The following is a 27363-nucleotide window of genomic DNA, read 5'->3' on the forward strand; positions in this document are numbered from 1 at the left end:
TTCCTCTGCCTTCTGGCCTCTTCCACCATACCGTGTCAAATCCTTTGTGATTTTTATTTTCTTTTGCTTGAGAACCTCTGAATTTTTTGCATCGTTCAACATACACTAAGAACTGCTCAAGAAGTAATCCAAAGTATTTAGAATACGTAACTGACCTTGAGTAATCTAACAGGATACATTACAAATTACATTTTACTGCATGATTCTGTAGTAGAATACATTTCAAAATAACCCTCCCAACCCTGTTTGTTTCACATAGTCGTGGATCAACTTGACCCTTTCTATTGCCGTGGATTTTTGTTGAATCTTCTGAGAGTTTAGGGTACATGCTTTCATCTTTTATTCCCAATAAATAGGTAATGTGCCCTCGTGCAAATGAGCTATTCACAGTTGTAATCGCAAACTCACTAGGAGGGGTTTGATATTAATCCCATTTTGGTCTAAACTTGAGAAAACATCTATAAAAGATGTCCCGTTTACAAGTTTAAATTTGAGTAACCGAAAGCTAAGTTTTGCACAAAAGAAAACTGCGCCTCTCAAAAGATAGCATACTTCAGCGCCATCTTGACCGCCATACTACTTCTGCCCTGTTTGTATATGGCAGAAATAGCAGGAGTAGTATGCCATTTTGCTCGGCCATGTCATTTTTTCCACTTTTTTTTTTTATCATCCATATTTCTGTGAGTTAAGTGGATTGATAGCGCCCCCATCTGTCACTCCGTATATTGCTCATGTATTGCTAATTTCTGCCACAAATGACGCGAATGTTTGTTCAGAGTTTGTCTTTCGACATTTTCAAGTTGATATATAACGGAAGAACTAGGTTTAGCGTATAATATGAACGTTTACAATATCTTTAGAACATGGAACTGCAGGATTTTGAGCTTTTGAGCAGCTGTATCTAGTAAAACGTTTGGTGAGTGCTCGGATTTTTTCTCGCTGGTGTCATTTCCTTATTGACATTCTGTAAAATTTCAGCAAACACGAATTTGAAGTAAAAGTGAAATGTTGCGTAACTTGAGCAAAGTAGATAAAACAAGTATTTTGTTTTAATAATATAGGATTTGTAAAATGAATTTTTGTATTAGGTCGTTTGTAGATTTTTGATTATTAATTGAATATGAAAAGAATGAATGACACGCGACAACTTTTTATTCCATTGTTTTTATTAACTGTTTCTGCTTTTTAATTAGTTTGATATTATTTACAATAACCTCGATCGTTTTATTATTTCTGAAATATGGAAACACCAGCACTTTGCAACTTGATTAAATTTGGCGAATATTACTTGCATACAATACAAATACAGTTTTAATTGACATTATCTTTTTAAGTCATGAATATTAAACAGGTGTAATAAGGGACGCATATAGTTTGAAGAAACTCAACCCAGCTGAAAAAATAACGGTTTGTGTGTGTGTGTGTGTGTGTGTGTGTGTGTGTGTGTGTGTGTGTGTGTGTGTGTGTGTGTGTGTACTGTTAGTAGCTAGTTTGGAGACAAATACCCGGAAGAGTGCAAAATCAGACAAAAACCTTTGGGGAGATTTAGGGATGTCCTCACGTGGAAAAACAATACATACGTGTATGTGTGTTTCAGTGGTTTCGTCCAGTTGAAGTCAATGGAGGAGATCAGACTCCCCAGATCCAGCTGTGCATCTTCATGAGGACTCAATGATTCATGGAGGAGACACAAACATTGAGAGATGCAGATTTTTCTCCAGGATACAGGTACTCTCTTTAAAGTCTCAGGGCCGTTTCTGAGCATATGGGGCCCCTAAGAAAACTCCTATGGTAACTTAAGTCCTGCTCCTGGAGGGTAACCGTCCTGCAGAGGTAGCTCCAACCGTAATCAAACTCATCTCATCAAGCTAATGAAGTCTCCAGAATTACTTGAAAATTACAGGCTGATGTGTTAAACTCTGATCTAAACCCTGCAGGACAGTGACCCTCCAGGACAGTGACCCTCCAGGAGCAGGATTTGGCATCCCCTGCTCTAGTCAGATCAGTATTAAAAGTTGCTTTATTCTAAATCACACAACCATGAGTGCCACATGTTTAGATTATATTACTCTCGCAATAATATTTTTTAAATGATTTGCTTTGAATTGGAAAATGAATGAATTACTGATTGTGAATAGCAAATTTTTACAATGATATATCGGTAACAGAGAAGTTCTGTTTTTGTGTGATGTTGCATCTACGCCACTAGGTGTCAGTGGAACATAAACAAATATTGTACTGAGTACACCTTTAATCTGAGTTACTTTAGCTTCATGTTATCTTTCATCTTAAATAAGCACTTAGAATGGCTAACATTGTTTAAAAGAGATCAGACTCACCAGAACCCAGCTGTGTGCCCGTGAAGAGTGACCAGTCAATGTCACATCCACAAAAATATAAAGATGTCTTAGGTGATAGAAGTTGCATTACGAGCACATGTTATTTCATGAGCTGTAATTAGGATGAAATTTGAGATTACAGTTTGAAATACTTTTAATTAGGGTTGGGAGGTTTACTTTTAAAATCTATTCTTCTACAAATAACAGAATACAGGCTGCAAATGGTTAAATATTTTAGAATTACTGAATATTATATATAGGATATATATACTGTATATTGGATATATTATTGGATCTTTTTCCATGAAATTTAAAAGAATAGCAAGGAGAGCTTTTTAGCTACAACAGGGGTTATAAAAGGATCAAATAAGTAGTGTGTGTGGTGTTGAACTTGTGATAAGGGATGGGAATCGAAAGGAATTAAACTATTCTGACTCCTCTTAACTATTCAGATTCCAGTAACAATTTTTTTTTGTAGTTTTGGAGCATGAATTATTTGGAAATTAGAAATGCGATTATATTTGCATTTACTGCCCTCTGCAGTCTGTTGCCAAATGATGAGATCATTTGAGGGTTCTACAGAGCAGATATAATGAGTCAGAAATGCATTTAGTACAGTTCTTGTAAAATATTTTTTCTTTTCTTTTTTCTTGTTTGCAGACTTTTTAGAGACATAAATGCAATATAATAATTCATCCTAACTATATTTTAAATAATAAAAAAAATCTAAACAAGAAATCATATTTCATTCATTCATTCTTTTATAAAATTCCACTTTGAAAAATAAACAAACCAAAAAAAAAAGACTTTTTAACTACACATTGTCGTATGAACAACCAATCAGTAACTGGTCTGAAGTACAACATGACATTACACTAACTGTTCCAGAGACAGTTGTGTTATATAGTCTAATGTTGTACTTCAGGCTTGAGAGACTTCAACAGTTCTTATTTCATTTCAAGTTGGACATTCATAACTTGTACATTAATTCAGTACTGATAAATTGTTTTTGATTCACTTAAAAGAACATAAGAGTAATTTGTTTGGGAATCAGAATATAATGGAAGCACCGTATGTTTCACACTGTTGATTCAAAAGAACTGGATCATTAGAGTGATTCACTTGGGAATTGTACTATACCAGAAAGAGTCATATGTTTCGCGGTGTACATTCAGAAGATCCGGCTCATAAAATTATTTATTCGGGAATCAAAATACACTCATGCCATTGATTCAGAAGATGGCAGCGCTGCTGCTGAAATGTTCTGCTGTAAACAGTCAGAATCCAGTCTTTCTTCCGCATCACCGGAAAATAGCATGTATAGGAACCATTAACGCTGGGGTGTTTTTATTTTTAGTTTTTTGCATTTCTTGAATTAATATGTTTAAAAACTTTTAAGTTAATATATAAAAATGAATCAGCCTGGATCCATGGAGATGGGGTGTGTGTTGGTTTCCAAGTAGAAATTCGCTCATAGAACCGAAGGCCGTGAAAATGATAAGGTTCTGGTATTTAAAAAAAATAATAAAAAATTGAACTGTTTGTGTACAATAATGGGTTCTCAAAAATCCAGTCCTACTCGTGATTCATACATAAAAGTCTTCCGAAGCCACACAAGATCAAATTTAAATAGTTGTACTTCACGAAAAATCTTACAGTATGATTACAACATTACCGCTGCAACCTGATGGAGTTGAACTTGAGAGCCGTATCAGTTTTGTAAATGGAAAAATCTTACTAAAGATTTATTCACAAATTATTCAGTGTTTTTGTGAACCGGATCAACTGATTCGTTGAAAAGATCTGACTCAAAAGAAGGATTTGTCATGAATCAGATTCACAAACAAATCATGAGAATGGCTAACGTTGTATATTATTGCTTTTAAAGGCCAATCCAGCAAAAGAGATCAGACTCACCAGAACCCAGCTGTGTGTCCATAAAGAGTGACCAGTCCATGCCATATCCACTCAAATTGAAAGATGAAGACTTTCCTTCTGATGTTATGTAATAAACAAAACACTGCTGTTGCTTGCAAATAGTATACAAATGTAATGAAACCTTGTTCGGTCATGTGAACTTTCTCAGGTATTTATAAAATGTTACCTTTATAAATACCTGACAAAGGTCACATGACTGAAACAGTAATGTTGTGGCGTCTTTGTGTTTACTATTATTTTGACAGTATTATTGTTAGTATTAATTCATGGACTTTTATTTTGAATTTGTTTTGTCTGTCCTTGCTATGACTTAGTTCATCCCTTTCTGATTGTTTCCAGCTGTGTCTTGTTAACCCATTAGTCTTTGTGTATATAATGTCCGCATGTTCTCGGTTGGTTCGTGTTCAATTATGATGGCAATGGTTGGTTCTAGTGTTTCTCTGGAAAAAAGCTGTGATTAGATCCATTGCCTCTCCCCTCCACAAGCATTACAGAAACGTTTCAATTCATTTGTATAATGTTTGCAAGCAGCAACAGTGTACAAGATATGCTTTTATTTAGTTTCCTCCAGTTTTTCCCAACACACCTGCTGATTATTTGTCAGGTGTACAGTGGTTCTTTTTCTCATCTGCTGTTTGTTAGAAATATATGGAGTTCTAAATGAAGGTTTGGGAGGAGCTTGCCTATTTAGTTCTGTCAATCACAACACAAGTGCCATTGCTTACCTCGCTCCCGTGCGTCCCTCCACCACCCCAACTCCACTTTTAACTTTACATTTACATTTATGCATTTTGGCAGACGCTTTTATCCAAAGCGACTTACAGTGCACTTATTACAGGGACAATCCCGCCGGAGCAACCTGGCGTTAAGTGCCTTGCTCAAGGACACAATGGTGGTGACTGTGGGGATCGAACCAGCGACCTTCTGATTACCAGTTTACCAGTTATGTGCATTAGACCACTACACCATGTACTGAAGGTGTTATTATAGTAAGAATTAGCATTTAATCATACAAACAGAGCTGGGTTTGTAGTTTGTAGAAAAACTAAAAAATTCAACCAACTAAAACTAAATTGGTCCCAGGCCCTTTGAATTTTAGCTCCAGCCCTTCTCGCTGGTGAGACAGATCTTGATGTTCAAACAGTGAAATATTCTAATGTTGTTATTCTAAATATCAGAACTATTTGAATGCTGCTTAGCCAATCAAATGAGAGGATTTGGAAATAACTGTTGTGTAAGTATGTAGGTTATACATCACAATCAAACCTTCCATATATATATATATATATATATATATATATATATAAAAAGAAAAGTTAAATCTCACTAATAGTTGTCTTACTACTTATTCTGTGTCTTATATAAAACATTAAAACCCATCTCTGTTTATTTGGATTCTATGTACTGGTCTCCTAATATGATGATCTGCTTTGTCTATCTTCTAGCAATGAACCTCACATTTTTGAAATCCACAATAACCTTAAGTCAAACCTGAGGAAGAAGTTTCAGTGTTTATGGGGGGGAACAGCAAAGCAGGAAAACCAAACACTCCTGAATGAGATCTACACAGAGCTCTACATCACAGAGGTTGAGTTTGGAGAGATTAGTAATGAACATGAGGTGAGACAGATTGAAACAGCATCCAGGAGAACAGCAACAGAGGACACACCAGTCAAATGCAATGACATCTTTAAACCTTTACCTGAACAAGACAAAGACATCAGAAATGTGCTGACAAAGGGAGTCGCTGGCATTGGAAAAACAGTCTCTGTGCAGTAGTTTATTCTGGACTGGGCTGAAGGGAAAGAAAATCAGGATGTACGCCTCATATTTCCACTTCCTTTCAGAGATCTTAATTTGATGAAGGACAAAAAACTCAGTCTTTCAGATTTTCTTCATGTCTTCTTCACAGAAACAAAACAAATGGAAATATCCAGTGATGAATATAAGGTTGTCTTCATTTTTGATGGTCTGGATGAGTGTCGTCTGTCTTTAGATTTTACGAGCAATGTGAGGTTGTGTAATGTAAGTGAATTGGCCTCAGTGGATGTGCTGCTGACAAACCTCATCAAGGGGAATCTGCTTCCATCTGCTCTCATCTGGATCACGTCCAGACCAGCAGCAGCTGATCTCATCCCCTCTGAGTGTGTTGATCGAGTGACAAAGGTACGAGGATTCAGTGAGCCACAGAAGGAGGAATACTTCCGGAAGAGAATCAGTGATCAGAGTCTGGCCAATAGAATCATCACACACCTGAAGTCATCAAGGAGCCTCAACATCATGTGTCATATTCCAGCATTCTGCTGGATTTCAGCCACTGTTCTAGAGAGAAAGATGGGTGAAGCAGAAAGTGGAGAGATCCCCAAGACTCTGACTCAAATGTACACACACTTCCTGATCATTCCGACAAACATCAAACATGAGAAGAACTGTGAGAAGAACGTGACAGATGAGGACATGATTGTCAAACTGGGGAAACTGTCTTTTCAGCAGCTTATGAAAGGCAATCTGATCTTCTATGAGGAAGACCTGAGAGAGTGTGGTATTGATGTGACAGAAGCATCAGTGTACTCAGGATTGTGCACTCAGATCTTCAGAGAGGAGTTTGGGCTGTACCTGGGGAAAGTGTTCTGCTTTGTTCATCTGAGCGTTCAGGAACATCTTGCAGCTCTATATGTGCACCTCTCCTTTACAAACAACAACATAAATGTGTTTGACCACTTTACCAAACCAAGTCTGATGGCTAAAGCTTTGAATTTAATAAGAAGATATTCATCAAAACAGGTTTCATTATCTGAGCTGCATCAGAGAGTTGTGGATGAAGCTTTACAAAGTCAGAATGGACATCTGGACCTTTTCCTCTGTTTCCTTCTGGGTCTGTCATTTAAGTCTAATCAGACTCTTTCACAAGATTTAATGACACAGACAGGAAGCAGCTTCCACAACAATGAGAAAACAGTTCAGTACATCAAACAGAAGATCAGGAACAATCTCCCTCTAGAGAAATCCATCAATCTGTTTCACTGTCTGAATGAACTTGGTGATCATTCACTAATGCAGGAGATTCAACATTATCTGAAATCTGGAAGAATAAGAGAAACCAAACTTTCCTCATCACAGTGGTCAGCTTTAGTTTTTGTGTTGTTGACCTCAGAGCAGAAGATGGATGTGTTTGATCTGACAGAATTTGTTGGAGTAGGAAATAAAGCAGATGAAGTTCTTCTGAAGCTGCTACCTGTGATTAAAGAATCCAGATTTATTCAGTAAGTATCACTGAGAAAAATCATTACATTGTTAAAACGCTCTGCTGTAAGCTATTTTAACACAGCTGTTTGTAGTTTGATGAGTACTGTTTGCATTTCTACATGCTGAAGCCTAATACTGCATGTTTTACATGTCTGTTAGTCCATCAACATTCAGTGCAGAACACAATTTGTTTTACTGATGATTTTGTCACATAGTAACACATATTTTAATATCCACTGTATACATCTACTTTATGAACTGCCCTGAATATTGTTGAGTTTTTGTGAGTGTAAACTAACAGTGAAATGTTGTGGTGATCTTACCGCCAAATGAAAGTAGGTGGTAAAATAAATGTGATTTAAAAGAGATGTTTGTGTACCTTTTCAACCGATCATTTCAGCAAATACTTATCAAATGATGTTGAAGATCGTTATAACCTGGCATATATCCAGATGCACGGTGTCGTCCAGCGCACGCAAATTGGGTGCTAAATGAGAGCAGTGAAAACTTGCAAAATAATGGCACTTTTAGTGGATGCAATTCGTTCTTAGTAAATCTGCCCCTGTGAATTTAAGAAAAGATCAAACTTATTTCATTCATCTTTACTTTCATTATGTTTTATTTTTCTTCTGTTAATTTTTTCTTTACAGTCATCGTAGATAATCCATTAAAAAAATTCAGAACACATTAAGATAAATGTATCATTTAATTTATTCATTATTTATTAATTTAGCAAGCGCTTTCATCCAAAGCGACTTACAAAATGAAGAAGGAACAACATAAGTGATTCATTTCAAGGAGACAGTAACATGAAAAGAGAGCTGCAATACAAAGTTTCAATTGTTTTAGAAAAGTACGTGCCAAGACAAAGATTAGAATGCAAATAAGATTTTTTTTTAGGTGTGTAGGGTTAAGTTCTCATGGAAATGGTGTCTTTAGCCGTTAAGCTGGCGCAGACCTATTTACTGTTCTGTATGCTAGAATCAGAGCCTTGAGCTTTATACATGCAGCAACTGGATGTGTGGAGAGATAAGGAGGGGTGTAACATGCACTGTCTTGGGTTCATTTAAGACCAGTTGCTGCTGCATTCTGAATCATTTGCAGAGGCCTGATTACACTTGCAGCAAGCCCAGCTGAAAGACCATTACATTATTGCAGCCTAGAAAGAAAGGAGACTGAGCAAGGAGTTGTATAGCATGTTCAGAGAGTAAGGGTCTCATCTTCCTATTTTGTAGATTTTAATTTTTAATACATTTTGTAGAGTGCAAATCTACATGATCTGTCTGTTTTTTAGATGTGGTCGGGGAAGATGAGCTGGTCGTCGATATTTACCCCCCAATTTACTGACCTTTTTGGATGGTGTGAACCCAGATGAACGGTGATATTATGCTCAACAGCAGGGCTGGCTGGAAAGACGAGGAGCTCAGTCTTCGCTAGGTTGTGTTGAAGGAGGTGTTCCTTCATACAGGCCGAGATGTCTGCCAGGCAGGTCAAGAACTGAACAGTAACCATGGGGTTATCAGGCTGGAAAGACAAATAGAGCTGCGTGTCATCAGCATAGCAGTGGTAAGAAAGTCTGTGTGTTTGAATTATGGGTCCCAGTGATTTTGTGTATATAGAGAAGATGAGTGGCCAAACACTAAGCCCTGATATATACCCCATTAAGTAGCTTATGTGATTTGGACATGCCACCTCTCCTAGCTAATAGAAAGACCTAATTGAGAGATAGGACTTGTTCCTATGATCCCCAGAGTAGAGAGTTTGTAAAAGAGGATCTGATGGTTGACTGTGTCAAAGGCTGCACATATGGAGTGGAGATGAGTGTGTTAAGTGTCCTAAATAAGCTGTGAGCATCTATAGTGCTGCTGATCTTGTCCTTGTAAAAGGAAGTTTTTGCAGAGGAGATGTTAGCCTAGAAGTAAGAATGCAGAGACTGATACTTACTCAAATTCAGACTCTAAAGGATCTTTAGATTTATGCCAATTTCTCCTCTGCAGCCCTGATGTTGTTCCCATGTTCACAAAAAAAGTTTTTCCATATTGTAGTGCAAATATAAACACGGAGACAGTGCGCAACAGCGAAAGCCGTCGGTGTAGCGTATATTGATTGAATCATTTTCTTCACAACCCCAATCCCCAACAAACAAAGGGGAGCACGCTGACTACATTTTGTACCTGGACCAAGAATTTCTAACTGCTGCCTGAGCAGGACATCCAGCTCCTCAAGGAAATTAGCCAGCTGACCTGGAAGATGAACAACAACATTAATTTTTGTAGGTTGTAGTGATTGCATGGAATTTAAATTAGTTATTGTTGCATAGTGAGGAGATAAAGCAGCTTTACAGAAAATCATGCTTTAACCGAAAATGAAACTTTAGTGTCTATAAAGTGGTCCAATAATTAGCACCTCTGTTTTGTCAGAATTGAGTAGAAGGAAATTTCTGGCAATCCAAACTTTGATTTCATTGATATACTCTGCTAATTTGGAGAATTGTGAAATTTCATTGGGTTTTAAAGAAATATAAAGTTAGGTATCGTCGACATAACAGTGGAAACTTATTCCACGATTCCTTATAATATCTCCCAGGGAAGAATATTCAAGTCAAGTCAATTATATTTGTATAGCGCCTTTCACAACACACATCGTTTCAAAGCAGCCTTACAGAAGATCAGCATTAACAGACGATAAAACTGTAATGTCTATAAAGTCGATGAATCATCATTGTGCAATTTAGATAAAATACGATTCTTAATCGTGTTTAAAAAATAATTAAATAATAATTGTATTAATAACCCCAGTGAGCAAGCTGTTGGCGACTGTGGCAAGGAACACAAAACTCCATAAAATGCAGATTAATGGAGAAAAATAACCTTGGGAGAAACCAGACTCACTGTGGGGGCCAGTTCCCCCACAAATGCAGCCATAATCAGATGATAAGAGCAAGTAATTTGTAACTCTGATAAGTGCAGTCTCTGTACTTGATGGGGCCTAAATCCTGACAGAAATCATTCATATATACTATTTCTCTGTAGAAATTAACACAGTTGGGAGGACACAACCTTTTCTAGTATTTTTGACATAAATGGGAGATTTGAAATCTGTCTATAATCATCTATTTCTACAAGATCAAGATGTGGCTTCTTAATAAGAAGTTTGATAAATGACATTTTAAAATTTCTTGGGAAATGTCATAAGTATAGCGAGGAGATAATAATATTAAGAAGAGGTTCTGAGATTACAGGTAATACCTCTTTTAAGTGCTTAGTTGGTACTGGATCTAAGATACATGTTGTGGCTTATGATGTTTCAATAAGGTTTGTTAGCTCTTCATGACCTATGACAGTGAAGAATTGAAGTTGCTTGTGAGGAAAATTATGAGACACTGTTTTCTGAGGTACTGTGACAGACAATTGCATAATTCCAATTTATTTCTGATTATTTCAATTTTATCTGTAAAGAATTTTATCAAGACTGGGGTTTGGCTAAGACATGGCATGGAGCAGACTAAAGCTTGGCTTTGACATGGCATGGAGCAGTCTGGGGCTTGGCTGAAACATGGCATGGAGCAAACTGAGGTTCAGCTGTGAGCGTGGAGCAGTCTCAGCCAAGCCCCAGACTTGGCATGGAGCAGGCTGAGGCATGGCTGTGACATGGTATGGAGCAGGCTGAGGTGTGGCTGAGACATGGCATGGAGCAGACTGAGGTTCGGCTGTGACATGGTTGTGACATGGCATGGAACTGGATGAGGCGTGGCTGTGACATGGCATGGAGCCGGCTGAGGCTTGGCTGAGAAATGGCATGCAGCAGACTGAGGTTCGGCTGTGTCATGGCATGGAGCCTGAGTCTGCTGAAGCGTGGTTGTGACATGGCATGGAACAGGCTGAGGCATAGCTGTGACATGGCATGGAGCAGGCCGAGGCGTAGCTGTGACATGGCATGGAGCAGGCCGAGGCGTAGCTGTGACATGGCATGGAGCAGGCCAAGGCGTGGCTGTGACATGGCATGGAGCAGGCCGAGGCGTGGCTGTGACATGGCATGGCGCCTGTGGCGTAGTGGGCTAAAGCACATAACTGGTAATCAGAAGGTTGCTGGTTCAATCCCCACAGCCACCACCATTGTGTTCTTGAGCGAGGCACTTAACTCCAGGTTGCTCCAGGGGGATTGTCCCTGTAATAAGTGCAATGTAAGTCGCTTTGGATAAAAACATAAATGCATAAATGTAAATGTAATATGGGCAGAGACTTGGAAACGACCTCTGAGTTTGTGTACATGGGCAGAGACTTGGCAACGCTTTCTCTGGGACGGATGAGAAATGACGACGCTGGCCCTGGAATGGACGAAGCTACCAGCTCGTTACCTGTGGAAGGCGTGGGTGTTGTCTCGTTGGCCGTGGCAGGCATGGGCGTTGGCTCATCGACCGTGTATTCGGCGACCATGTAGTGGAACTCTGATTCGGCTCTGATGTCGTGGACCGCAATGGCTCATGGCTTAACATAAGCGGCTACACTCGCATTCAATACTTGACAATGGACAGTGGCAAACATGAGGCTTAAATACATGACATGGGAGAATACGACAAATAAGTTAACCAATGAAAAGACAGAACTTATCATAAGATAATTAAACAATAAACACAAGATACATGAACATGAAGGGAAACTGGAATCAAATGACTAGGGAAAATATGACATGAACAGGAACTAAACTTTTAAAATAAAAGACATTAAATACATGAACATATACATTAAACATTACATAAGCCAACCAGAGGCTTCTTTTTAGAGGACCTGTGGTCAAACCGAAATCCCCTCAAGTTAATTAATTTATGGCCTTTATTCTAAGGTTTGTCAGTTTCCCACTCAAAAGGTGAACATTTTAATCATGAATTTCATAAGAAAACTATTACTGCAAATGACCCGAAAATACTTCACACCATCATTCTGAAATTTAAGAGACAATAAATGACATACCAAACGCTTGTACTTATAATGTATTATAAAACTTCCTACTAATTCGTTTTTTAGTTTTAACACGGATAATACATTACAAGTTATGAAAAACAAACTTATCAGGGTTATCAACTGCACAGGATGCATTTCTCAATATTTGTAGAATAATCCTACACATGTCTGTGTATTTGGATTGTAGTGAAATAGAAAATGCCAAGGTCCATGTTAGCAGTTCATGAATGAAGCTTCATGTGAGCTGGTGAGCTTGAAACATGCCTCATGATTAGTATAATAATTTTAAACATGGAGAGTTGGTTATATTGAAGAACAATGGGTTTGTATGGGTTTCCCTGGCGATCATGAAAAGAGTAGTTCCTCAGCAAATGGCAGTCATGTGATGAGTTAGTTTGGGAGTTTATCTGATTAACAACAAAAACAGATGAGCTTCACTGTGCCTTTCCCAAGATTCCCCACTGTTTTTACAGTTTTTAAGATTTGCCAGATGAAAGACACCCATACTTGCCAGTTCGAATCTCTATATAGCTCAGGAGAAAGTCAGTGTAGATTCTGTATTTAAATCATTCTGTATAGAATTGTTGAATTTCTCATAGTTATCTTCTGAATTAAAGTCCTACATCAGTAATTTTAAATGAGATGATTGCGAGACGGGCCATTTTAGACTAATAACATTTTGACGAGTTAATAAGTCAATGTGAAACAGGAGATGTTAAACAGGTGAGACAGTCATGTCATATTATATAAAGATCCTCCAAGAGCAAGGATCATTTGATACTTGTAATTTGCCAACAGATGCTTCAGCAAATAATCCAGCACTTTAAGAACAATGTTCCCCAAAGACAAATTGGAAGGATTTTGGTCATTTCACCCTCTGAAGTGCACAATATAGTTAAAAGATTCAAGGAATATGGTCAAATCTTGCTGCTTAAAGGGCAAGACGAAAACCAATTCTGAATGCACGTGGTGTCTGATCCCTCAGACGTCACTGTCTTAAAAATCATCATTCTTCTGTAATGGATATCATGAACATGGGCTTGGGATTACTTTGTAAACCTTTGTTAGTCAACACCACTTGCCGCTGCATCCACAGATTCAAGTTAAGACTTTACTATGAAAAGCAGAGGCCCTACATCAACACTGTACAGAAGTGCAGCCAACTTATCTGGGCTCAGTCTCATCTTAGATGGAAAGTAGAAAAGTGGAAGTGTTTTTTGATCCGATGAGTCCACATAAAAAAAAAAGAGCTGCCGTCTTCTCCGGGCCAAAGAGGAAAAGGACCGTCCAAGCCATTATCAGCGTCAGGTCCAAAAGCCAGTGTCTATTAGGGCCGGGGCGTATCAATGCATATTGCATGGGTAACTTGCACATTTGTTTGGGCACCATTAATGCAGACAGACATGTACAAATTATGGATAATCATATACTGACCAACATCTTTTACAGTGGCGTCCCGGACTTTTCAGCAGGACAACTTCAAACCACATAGGCGCTATTATCCATACTGATTTGCAGTACACTTATTATAGTGACAGGCCAATTAGAAAAACCTAAGGACACACAATTATGTGGTTTTCTGTCATATGTTTATCATGGATTTTGCATCTAATTGCATTGTCATTTTGGACCAACAAATGCATCCTAGAGAAAAGGTTAGCAATACTTAAGTTTTTAAACTGTGAAACAAAACTGCTTTGAATATCTTGAACTGAGAGAGTGAAGATTGTGTTTTTCTCCTCTGCAGATTGAGGGATTGTGCTGTCACAGATGGAGGTTGTGCTGCTCTGGCTTCAGCTCTGAGATCAAACCCCTCACAACTTAGACAACTGGATTTGTCTGGAAATAAACTAGGAGACTCAGGAGTGAAGCTGCTCTCTACTGGACTTGAGAATCCTCACTGTAAACTGGAGATGCTGTGGTAAGATCATCTGTCTGAGAACCACAAAAGACCTGATACACCTTATGACATATTTGTAAACACATTTTCATGTGAGCACAGGGAAGGACAGGTCAACACATTGCTAAACTCCTAAATACCTGTTTGCCAGTGTGGCATGGCCAAGCGGCATCTTTGTAGAGCACGGCCAGGAGTGGAAGAACAGTACGCTTTAACACCTGTGAGAAATTATCTCTAACAGCAGTTGTGTTTTTCAAAATGAGAGCTGGAGAGGGATAGAAAGGGTGTCCAGGCTGCTGGAGGGGAGAGAGTAAGAGACAATCAGTTCATCAATCTGAGGCATCGGGTACGCATCAAATTTAGACACTGCACTGACCTTTCTATAATCTACACAAAACCGGACCAAGTGTCACTCAGCCCCACTGGGCTGGCCCAGTCACTGTGGGATTCTTCCATTAACCCGATATCTAGCATTGCCTTTAATTCTTCATGAACCAATTTTTTGTGTTCGGGTAATCGATAGGGGTGACTGCGTACCACTACCCCTGGGGCCATTTCGATACAGTGCTCTTTGACATTCTTGTAACATTGTGATGACTTGTGACAGTGAGAAGTGGTCTCCACAAGTGACCGGGGTGTCCCGATCGGTGGCTTTTAAGTTAACCACTATCGCCAAAGTAACGGGGGCCACCTCTATCCAAGGTTTTAGGAGATTGAGGTGGTAAATCTGACACACTCCAACTCTATCCATTAGTTTAACCTCATAATCGATTTCCCAGACTTGCCGTGTGACCTCAAATGCCCCTTGCCACTTGGCGAGTAATTTAGAGCTTGATGTGGGGATTAATACAAGGACTTAATCTCTTTAACATTCCCGTGAACACACCTTAACTTCACCCTTCGGCCTGTACCCGAAGCCTAGGATTGAACCAAGCTTTGGTGAATGGAGGTTTGATTACAACCTGAAGCCACCAAGGCTTGGTATGTATCCCCTTAATACTCACAGTTGTCTGGTTCGCTCCTGCTCATTCGAGGGTGGCCTGTGGCACATCAGGGGACCGATGTGCCCACCTCAGGGGACCGGCCCAGTTGCGTTCTGCTGTCAGCAATCACCGCCGGCAGGAGTCACAGAGCTGTTGAGTAAAGGCAAATGGGCAGCTGACCGACTCGCTGCAGGATGGCTCGCCTCAGGCTCTCGTAGTCTAGGAGGTCTGTCACCGGAAGCTGTTGGGCCGCAAGTTGGGCTTTCCAGGTCAACAGCAGCAAGAGGTTGACCGCCCACTGTTTTTTGGCCTATCCCTAGGATTTGGCTGTCTGCTCGAACATCTTGATGAGCGGGGATGACCAAAGCTGACAGGGTCACGGTTGACATTTTCCCCTGGGACACCAAGCTCCATAACACCTGCCAGTCCTCAGCTTGGGCCTGAGGGAGCACCTGGAACTGCTGCTGCTTTTCTGTTTGGGGCACCTAAAACAGCCCAGTATTTTATGGTTGAAATTTGTTTTGCTTTGCTTGTATAATTACTTTTTTGTGCCACCCATTGTGGCTTCTGTGCCCTGTCGACCACTACTGGAAGTGTGTAACCTTGTGATGTCACAAAGTTACAGAGGTAGAAAACCTCTTTTTGGAGCTTGGTTTGAATAAATGCTCTTGTTGGACTGGGGAGGAAGTTTTGAGTTCTGAAACTTACAGTATGTTTTTAGAGTATAATGAATTGTCAAGTCAAAATATCAAGGAAAATCTGATTCCTGATGACACCTATAATAATTTAATATTGTAGAATCTGTGATAATAAAGACTTTGAACTGATCTGTATATACTGAACATGTGAAGAGCGAGTCATTGTTCTCTGCAGGTTGAAGGATTGTGGTGTCACAGATGAAGGTTGTGCAGCTCTGGCTTCAGCTCTGAGATCAAACCCCTCATACCTGAGAAAACTGAATCTGTCGTGGAATAAACTAGGAGACTCTGGAGTGAAGCTACTCTCTGCTGGACTGGAGAATCCTCACTGTAAATTGGAGATGCTGGGGTAAGATCATCTCTGTGAGAATCACACATTAACTTATATAAAGTATGTTATATTCTGCAATAGCAAGACTGATATTGAGGATTTAGGATCAAAATAAAAAATACAACACATTTGTTGCATTAAAACGATGATTGTGAGTTAAAAGATTTTATCTTGTAATTAGTTATGGTGGTGTTTTGGGTGGTACTTTGCAGTCTGATTGGTTGGGACAGTGTTTCACAGATCTGAGAACTGGAGCAAAATATGAAACAATGGCTTTGAGAGTGAAGTGAGATCTGTGAGGTTTAGAATCTCTTTAATAAAATAGATGAAAATACAGTGCAGCGCCAAACTGTCATTTACAACAAGTACAATATGCTATCACTTCACATTTCAACAAAATGAGAAGCGAAAAGAAGATGCAAGCCAGACAAGAATACACATTTCAACAGTGAGGAGACAAAGCGATACACACAGAGCTGATAAAATAACACAGATGAGCCAAAACATTATGAACACTCACAGCTGAAGCGAATAACGTTGATCATCTCCTAAAAAGGCCACATGTCAAGCTCTGGGTAGATTAGATGGTAAGCGAATACTCAGTTCTCGTAGTCAATGTGTTAAATGCAGGAGAAATGGGCAGGAGTAAAGACCTGAATGACTTTGAGATGGGCCAAATTGTTATTGCCAGAGGACTGGGTCAGCGCATCTCTAAAGTTTGTGGGGTGGAATTTGAATGATTGTTATGGGAGGAATGTATCACAACACACAGTGCATCCCACCTTGCTGCGTATGGGGCAGCATAGTCGCAGACCATTCAGAGTGCCCATGATGATCCCTGTTTACCATCGAAAGCGCCTACAATGGGCATGCAAGCATTTGAACTGGACCTCAGAGCAGTGGAAGAAGTTTGCCTGGTCCAATGAGTCCAGTTTTCTATTACATCACATGGACGCCGTGTACGTGTGCACTGTTTGCCTGGGGAAGCGATGGCACTAAGATGCACTGAGGGAAGACGAGGGGAGGGTCTTTTGTCTCCTCAGGTGTGAATTACAATCAATATTCATTATAGTTCATGCCTCTTTGCATATGACCATTCTATCACTAAAAGTGTCTTACAAAAGTTCAATTACTATATTGTTTTGTTTGAATGAGTGATCAGAATGGTTTTCACATCATTTTGTAGCAAAAACTCTAGGCTACAAGATCCAGTTCTCAAAAGTCTTGTGGACAAATGTTTAGTATGTGTTATATGACCTTATTTCAGTGACTTAAAATTATATTTTTTTCAAAAACCATGCATAAACATTATTTTCTCAAAAATACAAACCTGTACATGCATATTGTTCACATATTATTTTTAGCCCAGTTTGTGCTGAATACAGTGTTATCAGACTTTAGCCATTAATATGTTTTTAAGCTACTGAAAAAAGCACAAATGTAAAGGCATGTCAAAACTTCTCCAGGGCCCAAAATACCCTCAGATCCCAGAGGGTTAAAGAGCAACATGCAGGTTGGACACCCCTATATAGCATAGTGTATGTTGATGATAAAACAACTAGATTTTCTGAACTGGAGTAATATATATTTAGCCATTAACGATATTTTGAGATAAATTGTGATAAAATAACTTCCGCGTCTATAAAGCACTAACCGGAAGTGACGATGGGCGAGGGAGTCTGGTCAAGTTCAAGCTCAGGTTACAAGTTCAAGCTCAGGTTACAATGGATGCGAATGAAGAAACCGAGTTCTCCGGTGTGGACGAACATGCCTATGATGGCCCACAGGCCTATAATTATGTGCAAATTAAGAGTTAAAATAATTAAAAGTAAGACTTACTCTGCTAAGTCCTCGTTTTCGTTGCACAGAATGTCTGCTAACGTTAGCACTTTGTCCTCCAGTCCAGCCCGCGCCAAAATCCGGTGTAAACTTTGACGGTGGACTTGATTCCATCGAGTGCACCGAGGAACAGCATCAGTAATCAGCCTCACGTGGTCCTTACTCCGAAATCCCATCCGAGACTCCAACAAATCTCCAGGTCGATAATTCTCCGGAGTGAAATGTGCGCCACAAGCGACCGAGTGTGTGGTAACAGACGCGGCAGTGAAGTCTGCTCTCTTCACCTGCACAAAACGCACTCAAGACCGAAAAGCCTTGTTTTTTCTAGAAGGAAAATGATGGACACGATGTCCTGACAGGCTGGAATTCGTGCAACCAGCACAAACACAATAATTTACCATTATGGCTTCTCTAAAACTTTCTGTCTCTCACTACTGCTCTAACTACATCAACACCCACAATGAGAGCTGACCGCGAGCTCTTTTGTTTGCCTCGCCCTACGTCATATGACGCGTTGATAGCGGGAAAGGCGTATTCCAGAGCCTAGCACATTTTCATCAAAATCTCTACATCAAATGAGATTTCATTAGTAATTTCTACTTATGTGTTTTTAAAAGACCTCTGCAGACAATATAAAGTATTAATTCAGTTATAAATTCAACCTGCATGTTGCTCTTTAAAGGTTTCTAAATGTTTTAAGGTTATTTGTTTTTTATAACAAATACTACAGTTTTTAGAAAGAAAATCAACATTAACCACAGAAATGTGGAGCCATCCACTGTCTTACCTGTGGTAAAGTCCTTATTATTACAAGTGCCACTGTTAAACAAGGGTAGAAAAATGGTAAACTTTGATATAGGAAAGATTGTGTCATTTTTCTCTGCAGGTTGGTGATTTGTGGTGTCACAGATGAAGGTTGTGCTGATCTGGCTTCAGCTCTGAGATCAAACCCCTCACACCTGAGAGAACTCGATCTGTATAAGAATAAAATAGGAGACTCAGGAGTGAAGCTGCTCTCTGCTGTATTAGAGAATCCTCACTGTAAACTGGAGATACTGTGGTAAGATCTCTTTGAGAATCAAACATGACCAGATAAACAGTATGTTATATTCTATAACACTATAATAGTGAGACAGAAGCTGATGCTTTAGGATCAAAATCAGATCAAAATCAAATAGTGTGAAAATAGTGTGTAGACTGTTGTAATTGTGTGGGGTTGGCATCCAGGGCATGGCCCTCTAGTGGTCTGCCTCCTATATAAAAGATAGGACGTTTTCTATAAAGAATTTATCTTCTACATTGGCTCATTTATTATGTGGCGTCCCTCAAGGGTCAATTCTAGAACCTTTATTATTTTCCTTTTATATGCTTCCTCTGAGCTTTATTTTCCAAAAGTACAGTATATCCTATCACTGTTATGCTGACGATTCCCAATTTTACTTATCAGTGAGCTGTATATTTGATAACATCTTAAATTGCTTCGAAGAAATTAAACATTGGCTGACAAATAATTATTTACAGTTAAACAAAAGCAAAACTGATGTTCTGATTTAAGGTCCTCCTTACCTGGCCTGGCCACCCAGTTAAGTCCTCTGTTGTCAAATGTACAAGATCATGTAAGAAGTCTTTAGTGAATTTAGATTCATCATTACTTTTTAATAAAAAAATTAGAGCCGTTGTCAAGGGTACCTTTTTCCACCTGAAATCTATTGTTAAAGACAAACAGTTTCTTTCCAGCAAAGACCTGGAAATTGTGATTCACTAATTGGATCCTCTAATTTCATCAAGGTTAGACTATTGTAACTCATTGTACATTGGCCTCCCTCAAACTGCGTTATCCCGCCTACAGCTGGTTCAAAATGCAGCAGCTAGATTTTTGACAGGATCAAGAAAGAGAGATCACATTACCCCTGTATTAGCACTACACTGGCTTCCTGCTAAATTCAGGGGTGAATTTAAAATTCTGCTTTGTTTACAAGGCACTATCTGGTCTCGCATCCAAATGCATTAGCGATTTTCTCATCTCTTACTCCCCCACCAGAGCACTCGGACCTTCTCATAAAATATTTGAATGTTCCTTGTTGTCACTATAGATTTAAGGGTGATTGTGCCTTCTCTGTGGTAGGTCCTAAACTCTGGAATAGTCTCCCTTATTATGTGAGATCAGCTTTTTCAATAGCCATTTTTACATCCTCTTTAAAAACGTATTTATATTCGAATAGGACTTTTTACTCATAACAGATTATTTTAGGATATCCAACAATATGTTGAAATTAACTTTATATTCATATGCTTTAAAAAATACATATAATTGAGTGCGTTGAAGAGGGTGCTGTTCCAGCTGCTGTCCTGAAGGCAAAACTCAAAGCAAAGTTATTATACGTGACACAGTATCACAGAAAAGGAGATGACAGTGTTTAACCAGATTTTAAACAAGGAACAACGTAAACTGTTAAATAAACATTGCACATTCCACCAAAATAAAGGCTCCAGGTCTGCCAAAATAATAGCTCCAAGTGATGGTGAAGTAAATACTACAAAAATGCATTCACTAAGCACTTTATTAGGTACACCTGTACACCTACATATTCATGCAATAATCAAATCACCCAATCGTGTGACAGCAGTGCAATGCATAAAATCCTCCAGATACTGGTCAGGAGCAGATGGCATGGCCCCACAGAGACCCCCACTGAACATCGAGTCAGTCTGGGATTACATGAAGAGACAGAAGCAATTGAGCCTAAACAGATAGAAGAACTGTGGTGAATTCTCCAAGAAACTTGTAACATCCTATCTGCCAACAACCAAGAAAAACTGTGTCCAGGTCTCCCTAGGTGAATTGGTGCTCTTTTGAAGGCAAAGTTGGTCCCACCAAATATTGATTTAGCTTTTTTTAAGTTTACTAGACTTTGTATGATGTTAATTGAAAAATGAAAACTATTTATGTCATCCTCACTATGTAACATTTTCCACAAGTGCCTAAAACTTTTGCACAGTACTATATTTTTATAATTGCTGACGTCCTGGGATTTTCAGTCTCTAGAGATTACTCAGAAGGTTGGCAAAAACAAAAAACATCCAGTGAGTGGCAGTTCTACGGACGGAAACACCTTGTTGATGAGAGAGGTCAAAAGAGAATGGCCAGAATGGCTCGAGCTACGGTAACTCATATAACCACTCTATACAGTTTTAATGAGCAGAGTAGCATCTCAGAATGCGTGAAATGAACAAGTCGAACCTTGAGGTGGATTGGCTACAACAGCAGAACATGTCGGGTTCCACTTCTGTCAGCCAAGAACAGAAAGCTAAGGCTGCAGTGGGCACAGGCTCACCAAAACTGGACAGTTGTTGAATGGAAAATGTAGCCTGGTCTGATGAATCTTGATTTCTGCTGAGGCACACAGATGGAAGGGTCAGAATTTTGAATTCATGTGCATCCCTTCATGGTCACAATATACCCATCTTCTACAATGCAAAAGTCATCTCAATCTGGTTTCATGAACATCACAATGCATTCACTGTTCTTCAGTGGCCTTCCCAGTCAACGGATCTGAATCCAAGAGAATACCCTTGGGATGTGGTTGAATGGGAGATTTGCAGCATGAATGTGCAGCTGAAAAGTCTGAAATTGAGTGATGCAATCATGTCAACATGGGCCAGAATCTCAAAGGAATGTTTCCAACATTTTATGGAATCCATGCCAATAAAGCATCTTGTGGAATCCATGTTCCTAATAATGTGCTCAGTGAGTGTATATTATTGTTAAATAAAACAAATCTAATCATCAAAGTTATAATAACTAAATGTTTTATCATAATAATAAACTTGACTGGGACCCACAATAGAACTGTCCATAGCATTATTAAAACCTGGAAGGATAGTGATGAATCTTCAGCTGCGTGCAAGAAATGTGGTCAGAAAAAAATCTTGAATGGTCATGATCAGAGATCACTAAAACACTTGGTTATGTCTCGTCGTAAAAACTCGACAGTAGAACTCACGGCTATGTGTAATAGTGAAAGTAAGAACATTTCCATACACACAATGTGACAAGAACTTACAGGACTGGGACTAAACAGCTGTGTGGACACAAGAAAGCCAATTTTTTATGAGGCTAATCGTAAAAAACAACTTCAATTTGCTAGGGAGCATATAGATTGGACTGTGGAGCAATGGAAAAAGGTCATGATTAATTCAGATGTAACCTATTCCAAAGCGATGGGTGCATCAGGGTAAGAAGGGAAGCTCATGAAGCGATCCACCCATCATGTATAGTGCCCACTGTACAAGAATCTGGAGGCAGTGTTATGATCTGGGGTTGATTCAATTGGTCAGGTCTAGGCTCAAGAACGTTATACAGCAATAAAATGAAGTCAGCTGACTATCTGAATGTACTGAATGAACAGGTTATCCCATCAGTGGATTTTTTTCTTCCCTGACGACACAGGCATATTCCAGGATGACAATGTCAAGATTCATCAATCTCAAATTGTGAAAGAGTGGTTCAGGGAGCACGAGGAATCATTTTCACACATGAATTGGCCACTACAGAGTCCTGAACTTTACCCCATTGAAAGTCTTTAGGATGTGCTGGTGAAGACTTTATGGAGTGGTTCAACTCTCCCGTCATCAATACAAGATCTCGGTCTAAAATCTGGATGGAAATAAATGTTGTGATGCTGCATAAGGTTGTCGAAACAATGCCCGTAATCAATGCTAAAGGCAGTCAACTATGCAACTTTTTTTGGGCCAGGCAGTGTATTTTAGAGATGTACAATAATTTGAAAATCATCTTTGACACAATAACTTTAACAAATAATAATAAGTTTAACAAAGCTACTTTGTCAGGACACCCTATGGTCTTGTGGACTTTGCAGGCACACTCAAATGAAGGCCACGAGACCGCAAAATTAAATCAAGTCTTTCATCAGAGCTTTAATCAGAATAATCTTATCACTATTATCTCATTACTATTTTAAACATGATTGGATGATGTAACAGCTACTTTTACATTTGACAGGTGTCCCTCTTTTTTAAACTATGTGGTTCCTGTTTTACTGAATGTCCCTGTGTTACTGTTCTCTGCAGGTTAGTGATTTGTGGTGTCACAGATGAAGGTTGTGCTGCTCTTGCTTCAGCTCTGAGATCAAACTCTTCAAACCTGAGACAACTGAGTCTGTCTGGGAATAAACTAGGAGACTCAGGAGTGAAGCTGCTCTCTGCTGGACTGGAGAATCCTCACTGTAAACTGGAGATATTGTGGTAAGATCATCTCTCTGTGAATCAAACATGACCTGATAAACAGTATGTTATATTCTGCCATAGAGAGACTGAAGCTGATGTTTTAGGATAAAAATCAGGCAGTACCTCCTAAAGAAATTAAATGAGAAAATAAATGACTGCACATACTGTATATAAAATAAGCCTCTCGGGACAGTTCAAATCACTCCATTCAGTCATGTTTGAATCGAAATGAACTTGAAATGATGAATTGATCTGTGAGTGAGCAGGTTTTTGGCAAACACTCAATTAAATGTATTAAAAGGTGCACCACTGTGTCTGTGACCTTCATGAATCCTGCTGTGTTGAATGATTTGATGACTAATGGTCCAGAAAGAAGGTGACTATTATTAATGATCAGCTAGTTGTAACAAATACAAGCTATGCAAAATATCCCATTTTATATTACTATATATTGTAGATATTAGTCATTATACTGTATTTTTAAGCAATATTAAATATTTAAAAATGCACAAACTTGATAAGACTTTGATATTAATAAATACTATGTCAATATAAACAAACAAAAATATTTTAGTATTAGTTTCTTGTTGATAAGCGAAACCGTGTTCCATATACCAGTAAAATGGAAATTATGAACATGATTTTACATTAGAATAAAACTGCTTTAACTCTGAAAGAGAAATGTATCTCCTCATTTCTGAAGTCCAGCACACTGCACAGGTTTACAGTTAACACACTCAAACGTAGTGCTATTGATAACTGAAGATAAAGCTGATGTCATTCACTTTCACTTCACATTGTTCTCTGCAGGTTGTATGATTGTGGTGTCACAGATGAAGGTTGTGCTGCTCTGGCTTCAGCCCTGAGATCAAACCCCTCACACCTGAGAAAACTGAATCTATCTGGGAATAAAATTGGAGAGTCGGGATTGAAGCTGCTCTCTGATATAAAGAAAGACCCTCATTATAAACTGGAGACTGTGAGTAGTACTCATTTCAATATAGTTATTTGCCATATTTTAAAGTTTATACAGGCAAACAAATATTTGTGCTCATCCGAAATAAATGTCCTGGTGCTTTTGAACTCCAGTTTACATACATATTTACATATATACACTGATGAGCCAAAACATTATGACAGATGAAGCAAATAATGTTGATCATCTCCTAACAAGGCCACATGTCAAGGTCGGGGTAGATTAGATGGTTAGCGAACAATCAGTTCTCGTTGTCATTGTGTTGAATGCAGGAGAAATGGGCAGGAGTAAAGACCTGAGCGACTTTGACAAGGGCCAAATTGTTATGGCCAGAGAACTGGTTCAGAGCATCTCTGAAATGCTAAGGCTTGTGGGGTGCTACCGGTCAGCAGTGGTGAGCACCTACCGACAGTGGTCCAAGGAGGGACAAACCACAAGCCGGTGACAGGGTGTTGGGCGCACAAGGCTCATCCCATCTGGCAGTGGCCTCTTTGAGCAAGATAATGTGCCCTGCCACACTGCACACATTGTTCAGAAATGGTTTGAGGAACATGATGAAGAGTTCAAGGTTTTGCCCTGGCCTCCAAATTCCACAGATCTCAATCCGATTGATCATCTGTGCGATGTGCTGGACCAACAAGTCCGATCCACGTTGGCTCCTCCTTGCAACTTACAGGACTTCAAGGATCTGCTGCTAATATCTTGGTGCCAGATACCACAGGACAACTTCAGGGGTCTTCTAGAGTCCATACCTTAGTGGGTTGGCGCTGTTTTGGCGGCACGTGGAATAGCATATTAGACAGGTGGTCATAATGTTTTGGCTTATAAGTTTAAATTTTCTTTTGATGGTCTCCTGTAACGCTCTATACTTTTCCCCATTTGATTGTGCTGTAATTCTCCTCATATCATTGTGATTGGTCCATGAATATAACACATTAACTGATCACAGTGTCTCTGTGTGATAAACTCATTTGTGTTCTTTATCATTGATTAGTATACATGTATAAATTATATAATATATGGTTTATGTCTTTGTTTGAGTTTTAATTAATATCTCGATGTAAAAGTAACTTTTTTTTATTAAAGAGCCATAAAAGACTAAAAAGCTTTTTATTGCTCTAACTTTGTTGAATATTTTTTTCTATATTAAATTAGTATGTGTTAATTGTTGTGACTAAATCAGTGGTGCTTGAGTACCTCTCTTATTATTAATGAGAAGGCGTGGCCTAATCCTTTGACAGGCACTTTTTCACCCATCCAGCAATATGAGATATAATGTGCATTTGTATGGTGCTGTAATGTCTCATTTTGCATATATGTGACTATTTTGTTTTATTTAATTTCGAACAGGTTTGGTATGGCAGTTCAATCTTCTCATGAGCAGCTGAGCATGAATAAGAGCCACCACAGAGACTCACAGTCAGATAATCAACAAAGACTCTCTGTCAGCAGAATCAACAGAGACTTAACACACAGTGACTTTTTTCAAGAATAAGCTGGTTTTCTGCATTAATTGGTCATAAAATGCGATCTCATTTTGATCAAAGTTACAAGTATAGACAAACACAATGTGCTTAAGCTAACACACAAACAATTATAATCTTTTATGTCTGTATTGAGCACATCCCATAACATTCATGCATGTATTTCAATAATGACATTATGTGTTACACCTTGTTGAATAGACAAATTGAAAATGAAGTAGAAAAAAAAACTAAATATAAATGTGAAATAATAATAACTCATTACAATTCACTTTCTTGAGTTTATGTTTGAGTGGAGGGGAAAAAAGTCATCAAATAATTGAAAAAGTTAACAGAACGCAATGTGTTGAAGGACAGTTTTGTCTCCATACACCTAAAGCATATGCTTTCATTCAGAAACCAATTTGAGGAAGAAACCAATTTGACCAAGCAGGGTACTAATCATAAAATGTGAATATGAAATTCAGCAGGTGTTTTTGTTGCATTTATAATGACAATTTTTTTTCTTAATTGTTAAGGTAAAAATAAGATATATAAAAATACAATAAAATATTGATGATGAGTTTATGCTTACAATTTTAATTCAGATTCTAGAACAGAATCATTCGGGCTGGCTTTTTTATGGATATTGTGGAGCAGTGGTTTCTTTCTTGCTATGCAGCCATTCAGGTTATGTCGATATAGGGCCCATTTTACTGTGGATATAGATACTTGTCTCGCCGTTTCCTCCAGCATCTTCTCAAGGTCCTTTACAGTTGTTCTAGGATTGATTTGCACTCTTTGCACCAAACTACGTTCATCTCTAGGAGACAGAAAGCATCTACTTCCTGAGCGATATGATGGCTGCTTGGTCCCATGGTGTTTATAGTTACATACTATTGTTTGTACAGATGAACGTGGTACATTGAGGCATTTGGAAATTGCTCCCAAGGATGAACCAGACTTGTGGAGGTCCACAATTTTTCTGAGGTCTTGGCTGATTTCTTTTGATTTTCCCATGATGTCAAACAAAGAGGCACAAAGGTAGGCATTAAAATACATCCACAGGTACACCTCCAATTTACTCCAATTAGCCTATCAGAAGCCTAATTGGCTAATTTCCTAAAGGCTTGACATCATTTAAAGGCTTCACACCATTTTCTGTGCTGGTTAAAGGCACAGTTAACTTAGTGTATGTAAACATCTGACCCACAGGGTTGTGATATAGTCAATTAAAAGTGAAACAATCTGTCTCTAAACAACTGTTGGAAAAATGACTTGTGTCAGGCAAAACAATGTAGATGCCTTGCCAAAACTATAGTTTGCTAACATGGAATCTGTGGAGTGGTTCAAAAATTTTTTTCATGACTTCAACATAAGTGTATGTAAATTTCTGTATTCAACTGTATAAACACCATGGTCTGTTCAAGTACTCGATTCTG

At 38.8% G+C, this 27363-nt stretch overlaps 2 protein-coding genes across 2 annotated transcripts in view; both read left to right on the top strand.

Annotated features, from left to right (window-relative positions):
- si:dkey-234i14.3 (fibulin-7-like) overlaps positions 1–22793 on the top strand; it is a 180502-nt gene extending 157709 nt beyond the window's left edge. Inside the window, exon 8 of the transcript XR_007969854.1 lies at positions 22574–22793. The gene's annotated coding sequence lies outside the window, so the exon portion shown is untranslated. The remainder of the gene's footprint in view (positions 1–22573) is intronic.
- On the top strand, positions 768–26407 carry LOC127638310 (NACHT, LRR and PYD domains-containing protein 12-like). The gene is made up of 9 exons (XM_052119789.1): positions 768–916; positions 1598–1728; positions 5723–7540; positions 14232–14405; positions 16241–16414; positions 19122–19295; positions 23327–23500; positions 24293–24461; positions 25809–26407. The coding sequence occupies exons 3-9, from the start codon at positions 6138–6140 to the stop codon at positions 25836–25838; spliced, it is 2298 nt and encodes a 765-aa protein (XP_051975749.1). The 5' UTR covers positions 768–916; positions 1598–1728; positions 5723–6137; the 3' UTR covers positions 25839–26407.
- The last annotated feature ends 956 nt before the right edge of the window (positions 26408–27363 follow it).

The sequence above is a fragment of the Xyrauchen texanus genome, chromosome 46 (assembly GCF_025860055.1).
Source record: "Xyrauchen texanus isolate HMW12.3.18 chromosome 46, RBS_HiC_50CHRs, whole genome shotgun sequence".
NCBI lineage: Eukaryota > Metazoa > Chordata > Actinopteri > Cypriniformes > Catostomidae > Xyrauchen > Xyrauchen texanus.

Excerpts from the sequence above, each read along its gene's own strand:
- LOC127638310 (XM_052119789.1), top strand. The coding sequence starts at position 6,138 with ATGAAGGACAAAAAACTCAGTCTTTCAGATTTTCTTCATGTCTTCTTC. Across the intron at positions 16,415-19,121 it reads TGTAAATTGGAGATGCTGGG|GTTGGTGATTTGTGGTGTCA; the intron begins GTAAGATCATCT and ends TTTTCTCTGCAG. Across the intron at positions 24,462-25,808 it reads CTCATTATAAACTGGAGACT|GTTTGGTATGGCAGTTCAAT; the intron begins GTGAGTAGTACT and ends AATTTCGAACAG.